An 11,734-nucleotide genomic window follows, 5' to 3' on the forward strand; every position below is an offset into this window, starting at 1 on the left:
CACAGGACGAGCTGGCCCGCGTGCTGGTGACGCTGTTCGACTCCCGGCACCTGCTTTACCAGCTTCTGTGGAACATGTTCTCCAAGGAGGTTGAGCTGGCTGACTCCATGCAGACGCTCTTCCGTGGAAACAGCCTAGCCAGTAAAATAATGACCTTCTGCTTTAAGGTACGCACAGTCTCCCTCACCACCTTTCGAAGTGCACAGCTGTAAATAAAATGATTTTAAATGCCACAAATGGTTCCTGTAGTTCAACGGGCAGAGAGCATTGGTCATGGGATCTAATTGTAATTGTACACATTGTACACTTTAACTGTAACCCTTCCCTCTACTGTAAGTTACTTTAGAAAAAAGTGTCAGATTAATTAAATGAGGAGCTGAGGGTTTTTTTGTTGAGTGTCAGCGTAGGTTTATTGCCAATCAGTCCGCTGAACGACGGCTCCCTCATGGTCCAGGTTTACGGCGCCACCTATCTGCAGAAGCTGCTAGAGCCCCTGCTCAGAGGAGTCATCAATACGCCAGAGGCACAGCAGATCAGCTTTGAGGTTGACCCGACCAGGTAGGTTGGCCATTTCTCCGTCCCTGTGACCCCCCCCAGTGGGTCGTACCCAACAGGGACCCTCGTGACAGGGTCAGCGTGACGCTGCGCCTGGTCCCACGCTCTCAGAGATCATTTTCCTACATTTTGGGTTCAGAGGGCGCTTTTCCACCACTCCAGGTACCATAACTTTGGTACTGCAAGAAAGTACCTAAAGTACGGTATTTCAAGGTGTCGGTTATCCACTGATGTAAAAACTGGTACCGGCGCCGAATGACATCACAATGTGAGAGGAGGTATTTTGTACGGAATTTGAAAAATGGCTGTATTATATTATAGGGCTGGACGATGTGCGATATTAATACCAGCATTCCTAACCTTCATTCTTTATGGCATTATAGCAGCTTCGCTAAAATATTTTTTACTCTGTCATAGGAAAAAAAAACAGCACGTTTTTCCATTTTAATGATTATTCCTTTTCAAGATTTAGTATAATGTTTAAAAATCCATTTAAAGTTTACCTTTTGCTGCTTTTGCATGATTCTCCGAGATCATAATCATTTTCATCCTTGCTGTTTAAATCACTCCTAGATGGGTTTGTGAGGCTTTTGTTAAACTCATTTTTGCTATTTAAATACCCCAATATTTATTACAACAAAATTATCTTGCGATATTATGAAAAATTTCCAATGCAGAGCTGTCTTTATTTAAATACTTTATTTCTTGTCACATCATCCTGATTATGTAACAGAGGTTGTATGGTGTAACAGAGGTTGTATGGTGTTTCAGAGGTTGTATGGTGTTTAAGAGGTTGTATGGTGTTTAAGAGGTTGGCTATTTGCATATCAGATTGACTAGAAAGTATTTCTGGTTCCACCCCAAAGTGCCGAAGTACCAAGTAACCCAGCTGGTTTGGAACGCCTGGTACTGGTGCTCAGCCAGAAGTCAATGAAACAGAGAAAGTACCGAAAGTACTTGGTGTGGTGGAGCAGTGCCAAGACTGGGGCGATCGATCACTGGTAGACCTCCATCAATTACTAACTGTCTCCCCCCGGCCTACAGGCTAGAACCAAGCGAGTGTCTGGAGGACAACCAGCGCAACCTGCTGAGGATCACAGATCGCTTCTTCCTGGCCATCATCAGCTCTTCGTCTGACTTCCCCCCACAGCTGCGCAGTGTGTGTCACTGCCTGTACCAGGTACGCGCCGCCCCCCCCGTGCATTGTGCGTGCTTGGGTGTGTGATAGTGCCCACTGTGCTTTCCCCCCCCTTGTCTCCCATGCAGCGCTAACACATCGCCAGTCCTCTCTTCCTCTCTTGCTCTCTTCCTCTCCTTCACACACCATTAATCATTCCGCGGTTTCTCCACAATAAAACAGTGGTGGCCCCGGCCACCCCCGCACCTCCGTGCACTTGGACAGCCCCGTGCACGTTGCAGGACCAGGTCCTGTGCACGGCATGAAGCAAACCGCAGCTTGATCTGTTGGCAGTTCTGGGCCCGCGATCATCGCACGCTCACAAAGTCCGAAACCTACAACACCGCCCCCCCCCCCCCCCCACACCTCCGCCACTACTGGCTTGCTTAAAATCTCACCTTCACTTGGGGCTCAGGCAGAGAGAATGATTACGTCTGTGCCGCTGCGTGCAGCCTGCTTTCCGCTTCGCAAGTGCTATGGTATGACAGCAAAGTGCCCATCTGCACTGCTTGCACAGAACCGGCAGGTGACCTTGCTGCTGCACAAACCCACAGCCTCCCCCACCCCTCCCACACCCCTGCTCTACTTGTACTTCAGTCTCAGCTCCGCGCCAGGGCCTGTGACATCACAGGCATCTTCATCATGTGTCAGCACTCCCTATGCCCCAGAATAGCTTGGGTAGTAGATGGTTTGTGTGTCAGCAGTGAATATTGTGATTATTTACTGGGAGACGCCACACTATGTAAAAGGTTACTGTGGCTGAACAATATCAAACGGGGCTTAGTTCTTATGTAGACTTTGTGCAGACACCCCCCTCCCCGACCCCCGCACCTGTCACGTGTCCTTTCTTAGGTTCTGTGTAGGTGAGATTCTCTTTCTCTTTTTTTTTTTTTTCGTGTGACTGTGTAGCCGGTTCTGTGACCTGTTTGTGCTCATCTCTATCCTGTAGGCAACTTGCCACTCTCTTCTGAGTAAAGCCACAGTTAAAGAAAAATTGGAAGGCATAAAATCAGTAAGTTTGGAGAACCGTTCACTAGACGCTTTTTGTTTCTTTTACGAAGCAAAAAAAAAAGCTTCTTTTTTTTTTGCTTTTTATTTGCCCTTAATTTAAATGAATAACTTTGTTTATCCAAAAACATCTTCACACTCCAGTCTGTGCTCAACTTCCACTTGAAATCATCGTACTAATATTGCAGCTTTGAGTAGTTTTTTTTTCCCCCCTCCATTTTTCAGTTAACACTCAACACACTGATAGTAGTGGCTCTGTGGTGTTTCGTCGTCCTCCAGTCATTTCGTTGAGTGTCGAGACAGTGAGGTAGACTTTCTGTGAGGTGTATTTCTGGGTCACTAATCGCCCAGGGTCTGCTTTATTATAACGTGATATTATAACTTTTCCTTCAAACGTCCTGCATTTGCGACACCAAGGCATTGTGTTTCCGATGGGATGGCTTGTGCTGTCTTGGCAATTGGCGGGGCTTCCCGCCCAGTCAAGCCAGGGGTTAGGGGCAGATACACGTCTGTCTTCGTCCCACAAAATCAATGGAGTTCTGTGAGTGTAACCTGGCCAGCAGCCTACTTGCAGGAAAATAACTAAAGGTTGGAATCATGAAAAAGCAAATATAAAAATAAAAGGCAAAGAATGCTTATGATGTATTAGGACACAATCTTGCTGCCTTTAATTGTACATTAGAGGGTGTCAGCGGTTTCGTCTCTGGGGCAGAACCACCCCGAATCGACGAGTCATCGGATCTCCTGCACCGGCGCATCTGTGACATTTGAGCTGGCAGACGGATGGTTGGAGTTTCACGGGGGGCGGGCACAAGCTGCCTTCTTGGGTGATGGTGCACAGCACATTTTTCAGGTGGTTACCTGCTAGAGCTATGAGACCTGGATGTTTTGTTAGTTACACTCACTGTTTGTTGCTAAAACTCGCAGCCGGGTGTACTTCACCATTCTTGTTGACTTTGTTCTTGAAATAAACTTCATCTGCTTGTCTCTTCCGGTAGATCTGTGACTGTCTTGTTAAGAGGGACTTATTTGTGGTCACCCCTGCCAGTTTTCTGAAGTAATGCTCGGTATTGGGTTCATCAAGTGTAACTGACTTTCTCATCAGACTTTCAACCCATGTTGTATCTGCATCTCTTATCTGTCTGATTGACGTCATTCTCATGTATCGCAGTTATCGGTTTTGGGTCAGTGACTACTGCATTCATGTTATATGCAATGGAAATACCCCGTATGTCTGACTTGACGGTCAACTTAAAAAAGCCTCAAATTGCCGGTGTTTATTTTTTCTGTTGCATATTGTTGGGTTTTGCTCAGTTGATCGGGTCAGTCTGTCTCTCTCTGGGAAAGGCGTATGTGGTTGGATATCTGGGGCAACCCACAGTTGGCATAAAAAAAACATCCTTAGTTGGTGATCTCTGCGTGTTTAGTATTAAATGGTGGGGGTCAGGAAAGTCATTTGTGTTCTTGGGGAAAAAAAAACTCCAAAAGTCTGTCACGTGATTTGGCAGTTCAATAAAGTTTCAGGACTGACTTAAAAAAAAAAAAAACACAAAAAAACCAGTTGGGCACAACTCATTACGGTGTTAGCACCAGAGTGTGTTTCTCTACGTTGAAGACATTCTGGAATGTTCTGTAGAATGTAACCAAATCGTGCACCGGCAAGGCCTTGAGTAAAATTGCATGAAAGCTGCAAGTATACGTGCTTCAAAGAGGTTTGGGCTGATTCAGTCTTTCACTGCCCAAGTTAAGCTCCAGTGATTTGATCTTGACCTGTTCTGCCAGCCTGCGTGTTGTCCTTCACCAAGTGTGCAGGGTAGCCCTGAAAGATGATACATGGTTTGTGAAACTCAAGATAGCATGTTGTCTTGTTCAGCGGAAGGGCAGCGGTCAGTCCTGTGACTTTATTGCATCTTGTGATTTCTGATGTAATGATCACTGTTTGTAGTGTCTCCAGTCTAGATCGCACTATATTTTTTGTACACATCTCTTGCACCTCTCCTCTTACATCTGCTTTTCTTCACTCTGCTTTGCCTGCCCGCTTTCTAGTGTCCCCCTCTTCTCTCTGCTTCCGCTCTGACTGGCTGAGACTGCTGACCCATTCTTGGTTGACCTATGAGAATGGTGGGAGTGACGGTGGCGGTTTTTCCACTCTTCCCCTCTCTGGGGTCTGCGTCTTGGAGCTGACCAACCGTGCCCTGTACCACCCCCCCCACCCCCCACCCCCACTGCCCCCCACAGGTGGTGAGCCTAAGGTTCCCCCAAAACAGCATTGGGGCAGTAGGCAGCGCCATGTTCCTTCGCTTTATCAACCCTGCCATCGTGTCGCCGTACGAGGCCGGTGTCCTGGACAAAAAGCCCCCACCCAGGATAGAGCGAGGCCTAAAGCTCATGTCCAAGGTAGCACCTCCCTCACCCCGGACCACAGACTCCCTTAAAGTCACCTGCATGTCCCCTCCACTCCCGTCCCGTTACCTCACCAGACAAGCAACCTTTGTGTTGCCTTCTCTTTTCAAGCCACATGGCAGATGTGGTGATTGCACATATCTCTTCCTGTTTGCAGATCCTGCAGAGCATAGCGAACCACGTCCTGTTCACCAAAGAGGAGCACATGAGACCTTTCAATGACTTTGTGAAGAGCAACTTTGATGCAGCTAGGCGGTATGTCGAACCAGGGTCTTCAGTTGTTGTAAGAAATAACTGGTGGCCGCCTTGGAGCTAAATGGGTTAACCAGGCCAGCAGGTAGATATTACAGTGACCCCCCTGCCTATCGCAGAAGTTACGTTCCAGACCCATTAGCGATAGGTGAAAATCCGCAATATAGAAAGACCATATACATAATAATTTTTTTTTTTTTAATAGTTTAAGCCCTAAAATACCCCTCCCACACGCTTTAAAAGCAATAGGTGAAAATCTGCGATATAGAAAGACCATATAAATAATTTTTTTTTTTAATATAGTTTAAGCCTTAAAAACGTAGGGCTTAAAACAAAATGAAAAGTTCACAAAAAGTTTGCTCACAACAATTGGACCACAAGCAAGGTACGCGATAAGCAGAGGACTGTGATGCGTCGGGGAAAAATCCGCGATATAGCGGGGGGGTCACTGTTCTTGGTTCTGGCACCAGTTTCAGGGGTGCAGGATTCTGGATAAAACTCTAAAACGGAACACAGTATATAAATGAAAGCCTGACAGAAACAAGTAGCCTCTATTATTGCCTTTTCTGTTTTTTGGTGGAGTGACAATGGCACAGGTGTCACATTTATTTACGGCGGTTTTAATTGGCCCTCAGGTTTTTCCTCGACATCGCCTCCGATTCACCCCCAAGTGACTCTGTCAACCACAGCCTGTCCTTCATCAGCGATGGCAATGTGCTGGCCCTGCATCGGCTCCTCTGGAACAATCAGGAGAGGATCGGACAGTACCTCTCCAGCAACAGGTGACGTGGGGCCAGTGAGCATGACCAGAAGGGGGGTGGGTGGGGGGGGGAGCTGTATGCACTGAGTTTGCTGGATTTTACTTTGGGGTAGAGGTTGTGGATTTACACATCAAGCATTTAAAAATCAAGACCAAGGTGCGCCGATCATATTTACACTTGATCTCCTTAGTGCAATAATTTCAATTTTTCATTTCCAAATTTATTTATATTGAGCATTTTCACATTACATTTTCTCACAGTGCTTTACAGCCCCCCAGTGAGCAAGCCAGAAGTGATACTGGCAAGGAAATAAATCCCTATTTGGAACAAACCTTGGGAGGAACCAGATTCAGAGGGGGGGGGGGCATCCTTTTGGGGTAGGCAGAGGAAATCAAAACAAGATGAAACATCTTAGTTGATAAAGTCCAAAGGATGAATGGTGGGCAAGCAGGAGAGAGAACTCGAAAAGTATTTGACAGATCAAAAGCTCACCAAGGCACATCGGTTGGGTGCAGAATTGGAACCGATCAGGTTTTGAGACCCATCGCACAAATACTGAAGCAATGCTGCACAGTGGCAGCAAAGGGGAGGACGACTTTCAGATATTTAACCAATGCGATGAGTTAAAGTATTTGATAGATCTTATTACTGCTTCATAAGAACATTATGTTGATGCAATACCTAATTTCATTTCAAGAGAAATTGTCCCAAAATAGAATAGTTTCAAAGGAAGGAAATGGCAGCTTAGAAGACACTTGGTCTCGTAAACATAGTAAATCCAAAATATTTCTTGCATCTTTTTCAAACTTTGCAGACACATTGTATGGGTGATAAGCTCGGGTCTGTTTCATTTTGAGACACCGGACCGAAACTGAAGTGTTACTTAGTGGTGGTAGATAAACGGACAGCCACAAATGCAGATTAATTTAAAAAAAAAATGAAGATTTTTTTTGGAGAGGTGGGGAGAGTGTGTTGGGGGGTGTGGGAGGTGTAGGGATTGGGGGGGGGGGAAGTAACGGGGCCTCTCTGGGAATACATTGTCGTTCGCACAATCTAGTTTCCTGTTATTCGCACACTGAAACATCTGCGTGAATAAATAATGAATTTCACCCGAAGAGGTATGTCCAGTGTGATGACAGCGGTACCTTATTGTCCCCAGGGACCACAAGGCGGTAGGGAGACGGCCTTTTGATAAGATGGCCACTCTCCTGGCCTACCTGGGCCCCCCAGAGCATAAGCCTGTGGCAGACACCCACTGGTCCAGTCTGAACCTCACCAGCTCAAAGTTTGAGGAGTTCATGACCAGGTGAGGCCAAACTTTTAGGCTTTCTGAAGTGTGATTTGGATAGTTATGATCCTACACATCTCAAAGATGTGATGTGCATCATTTTTTGATGTATTATATGTTGTATGTATACAGTGAGATGTTTTGACTTGTTAAGCTAATTGGCACTCTGTTCTCTGGCTATTGTATTTCGTTGCAAGCACCATGCAAAGACTGATTCCTTTTAAGAGTGAGTTTACATGGCTAAGAAGGTTCATGTTTGTAGGCATCAAGTCCACGAGAAAGAGGAGTTCAAAGCTCTGAAGACGCTCAACATCTTCTACCAGGCCGGCACGTCCAAGAATGGAAATCCTGTGTTCTACTATGTCGCTCGAAGGCAAGTCGATAGGACCACACGCTCCAGTTCCCCTTTTCAACCGAGCGTGTCGACGTTCATACACATGCCTTCGCGCTCCTCCTCACTGCCTGTCATGACAGCATACGCATCCAAGATAAGAAAAAAGACTGTGGTTTTCACACTTAGTGTGGGTGGAGAGATATTTGAGACGTCTGTGCCTTGCCCGTTTTGGAATGCATTTATTGACACATGATTTGCTTAGTTTGAATTATGTTCATTGAATGATTCATTTTTTTTAAGGCATTTCCCTGTGTTCCACACGATCTCTGAATAATCGGGCAGCCGCTAGTTATTAGGTACCACTCCGTTCTCCGTTATCGTTTTCCTCATCTTCTTCCTCTTGTTTTTCGTGTGCTTGTTTTTCTTTGTCTTGACAGCAGTAGTACCGGAAGTGGATTTGTGGCTGGGTTTCTTGTGTGTACCGCTGTGCCTCTGAGCAAGTGCATTTTTGCGCAGAAAGGCAGTTTAATATGAAGCGCATTGTGCAGATTTTCTAGAAAAAACTTAACGACACAAAACAAGAATGAACCATTTTGCTTTAGGTAGGGGGACTGAAAATAGCCACTTTGGTGTTGAAGGCCTGTTTAGTGACTTTATGTGCTTTATGTGCAATAAAGTTATAAGATTCCTTGCTGTTTTTGTACAAGGTACGTTGGGGGTGCTTAATCAGAATCAGTGTGTTTATACTTAACCCCCACCCCCCCATACCCCACCCCCCCGTGCGATACACGAACGCACGAGATGCTTTCTCCGCAAGTCGCATTGTACAAAAGGAAGACACAGCTTTTTCATAGGGTGGGGCTATTTTATTGAAACCCCCCCTCCCCAGTCATATCAGAAAGATTTCGGCATCACAACTCTCTCCCATCAACTGCATTGGTTAAAAAAACAGATTGGCGTGCGACAGTAGGCATGGCTGAGAGGCCTCACCCCTGTTTGGGGTGGGGGGGGGGGATAGCAGAGCTCTAAGATGATACAAGCAGTTTCCTTTGGAAGCGCCTTTGCATGCAGCAGGTGTACAAAAGCAGCTCCTTTTCACATTGTGATGCGTACAGGAGGAAGTTTAAAATAAGAGCAAGACAAGTCAGGGGAGAAACATGCAAATGAAAACAGTGCCGCTGTTCGCTGCGGCTGCTGGCCGCCGTCCCGGGCTCAGAAGGGCGACAGGAGGCGCTGTAGCATCACGGCCGGACCCAGGGTCAGCAGCAGGTGTCCTGCCAGCTGGGGGGCGCTTCCACTCTTTGTCTCGGTATTGGTTTGGTTTTTGCTTGATGTGATGTCCTGAGCGTTTTTTGCGACGACCATACTGCAAATCAGAATGGCACCCAGCAGCAGAAAGGCTCGTTTTTGGGGCGTCATCCTGTGTCCGCTCAGCCTGTTGTGGGTGGGGGGGGGGTATATATTACAGCTCTTTCTGTGGCAAAAACTACTTGGCCGTATCCCTCGGGCTCCTACATGGCCCCCCGCCTCCCCGAGCGCTCACCTCTGCTCCCGTGCTGGGCTCTGAGTCCTAAGCTGTCTGTACTTCTCTTTCAGACAGTGGGTCCGAAACCGCGGGCCGCAAACAATAATTTGGAGGGGTTGCGCGAAGATTTTCCGAATAATCAAAACGACGACTGTCTTTGTTGCAGTCCACCAAAATTTGTCATGCATCCCCCCCCCCCCCCCACCTCCCTGACTTTGCCAAAGGTCTTTTTTTATTTTATTTTCATGTATGAGAGCCTCTGCTTAAGGATATGCATTTTGTTTTACCTGATTAGCAGTACTGAATAATACCCCCCCCAAAAAACTAAGCAGAATGACTGATGTCACTCACCTGTTGCGCGTGATGGGTGAGAATGACAGAGTCCCTCCGTTCGGTCCCGGCTGAGTCGAGAATGCATGAACGCGCCCTTTTTAATGCGCTTGTGATCCCTGCCTCCCTGCGTTGGTGTGAACCAGGAAGTCCCGCCCCCTTTCCCTCCCCAGCCACTAACAGTCTGGGTCCCAATATAGACTTCCCCCAATTTTCTTTCTCTGTTAATACAGGAACTTTGCAAATTAAAAGGGGGCCCCCAGATTTCTCTGCTTCTTGATGGTCCTGGATCATCTGCTGCTTTAAGCTTTCGTTGTGTGAGTAGAATCGCAGAAAAGGGAAATGCGACACAGATTTGTCGTAGGTCAGGGGTAATTTATTGAAGATAACCCCCCCCCCCTCCCCAGTCATATCAAAAACTTTTCACCATCACTCACACCCAGCAACTTCATTGGTTACAAATACAGATTGGCGTGCGACAGTAGGCATGACTGAGAGGCCTCACCCCTGTTTGGGGGGGGGGGGGTGGATAGTAGAGCACTAAGAAGATACAAGCAGTTTCCTTTGGAAGCGCCTTTGCATGCAGCAGGTGTACAAAAGCAGCTCCTTTTCACATTGTGATGCGTACAGGAGGAAGTTTAAAATAAGAGCAAGACAAGTCAGGGGAGAAACATGCAAATGAAAACAGTGCCGCTGTTCGCCGCGGCTGCTGGCCGCTGTCCCGGGCTCAGAAGGGCGACAGGAGGCGCTGTAGCATCACGGCCGGTCCCAGGGTCAGCAGGAGGTGTCCTGCCAGCTGGGGGGCGCTTCCACTGTTTGGTGGGGTCTTTGTCGTGGTCGTGGTCGTGGTCGTGGTCGTGGGTATGGGTTGAGAGTCTCTTACGACGACCATACTGCAAATCAGCATGACCACCAACAGCAACAGGAAGCCTGCTTTCGTCTTATGTCAGTTCAGCCTATTGGGGGGCAGTATGATATTCATTACAGCTCTTTCTGCTACAGCCTCTGCTTAAGGATATCCATTTTGTTTCACCTGAATAGCGCTACTTAGGGCTGGGCGACATCATATCGGTATTATATCGCGCATGCGCAATAATCACCAGGACTTCAGATGACGGACGAAGCATTTGGCCGGATGCCAGCTTTTCGGTGCTATACGGACATTTATTTACGCCCATAATTTGGTAAGAATATTAGTAGTATGGCTTAAATATTAATGAGATGCGTTTTGTTAATGATCTGTATAAACTTTGTTTCTTAAATTCGATTAGCGGAGCACACCACATAATACTGTTTTGGTATACTACGGTTTGGTATAGCTCAGTGCAATATGCGCTGAAGTCGCGGTGAAGAAGAGCAGCCACATCATCTTTTAAAAGAGGAGATCTTGTGGATAAACAAAGTAAAAAGACGTCGGCGGTGTGGTGGAACTTTTTGCAGTTCAAAGTCTGACACATTTCTTAAACATAAGGATATTTATATCGTATTTATAGTGATAATGACTTTTGGCCGTCATACAAAGCCTCATTAATATTTTAGCCATACTACTAAACTGCTAACAAATTATGGGCGTAAATAAATGTCCGTATAGCACCAAAAAGCTGGTACTAGGCCAAATGTTGTGCCTGTCATCTGAAGCCCTGGTGATTATTGCACATGCGCGATGCAATATCGATATATCGCCCAGCCCTAGCGCTACTGAACCCCCCCCCAAAAAAGCAAAGCAGAATGACTGATGTCACTCACCTCTTGTGCCTGGTGGGTGAGAATGATGAGATTGACAGAGTCCCTCCGTTTGGTCCCGGCTGAGTCGAGAATGCATGAACGCGCCCTTTTTAATGCGCTCGTGATCCCTGCCTCCCTGCGTTGGTGTGAACCAGGAATTCCCGCCCCCTTTCCCTCCCCAGCCACTAACAGTCTGGGTCCCAATTTAAACTTCCGCTGGTTTTCTTTCTCTGTTTCTTGCCTTGGTTCTCTCCTGAGTTCTGACCCTGGCTTGAGGTCTGGTCATGGTCGTCACGGCGGTCATGGTCGTCACGGTCGGTCATGGTATTGCAAATCAACTTGGCAGCAAACAGCAGAAAGCCTCATTTGAGGGTGT

The 11,734-nt window shown here is 46.9% G+C and overlaps 1 protein-coding gene and 1 long non-coding RNA gene across 7 annotated transcripts in view; one reads left to right on the plus strand and one right to left on the minus strand.

Annotated features, from left to right (window-relative positions):
- Positions 1–11,734, plus strand: part of nf1a (neurofibromin 1a) — a 71,300-nt gene that overhangs the window by 27,562 nt on the left and 32,004 nt on the right. For 4 of the 6 annotated variants that reach the window (XR_011983287.1, XM_072701375.1, XM_072701374.1 and 1 more), the window contains exons 27-35: positions 6–167; positions 455–558; positions 1,600–1,735; positions 2,682–2,744; positions 4,979–5,137; positions 5,301–5,398; positions 6,031–6,177; positions 7,316–7,462; positions 7,707–7,817. Coding sequence is in view for 5 of the 6 variants with exons in the window: in XM_072701375.1 (XP_072557476.1) it covers positions 6–167; positions 455–558; positions 1,600–1,735; positions 2,682–2,744; positions 4,979–5,137; positions 5,301–5,398; positions 6,031–6,177; positions 7,316–7,462; positions 7,707–7,817 (1,127 nt within the window). In the remaining variant the exon portion in view is untranslated. The remainder of the gene's footprint in view (positions 1–5; positions 168–454; positions 559–1,599; positions 1,736–2,681; positions 2,745–4,978; positions 5,138–5,300; positions 5,399–6,030; positions 6,178–7,315; positions 7,463–7,706; positions 7,818–11,734) is intronic. The other 2 variants (XM_072701376.1, XM_072701378.1) reach the window with 1 other exon arrangement.
- LOC140579057 (uncharacterized) lies at positions 8,623–11,533 on the minus strand. Its single transcript, XR_011983288.1, has 3 exons — positions 11,380–11,533; positions 9,655–10,589; positions 8,623–9,213 (listed from the first exon to the last, which is right to left on the minus strand). It is a non-coding gene; the product is annotated as an uncharacterized lncRNA (long non-coding RNA).

Source organism: Paramormyrops kingsleyae, chromosome 17 (genome assembly GCF_048594095.1).
Source record: "Paramormyrops kingsleyae isolate MSU_618 chromosome 17, PKINGS_0.4, whole genome shotgun sequence".
Lineage (NCBI taxonomy): Eukaryota > Metazoa > Chordata > Actinopteri > Osteoglossiformes > Mormyridae > Paramormyrops > Paramormyrops kingsleyae.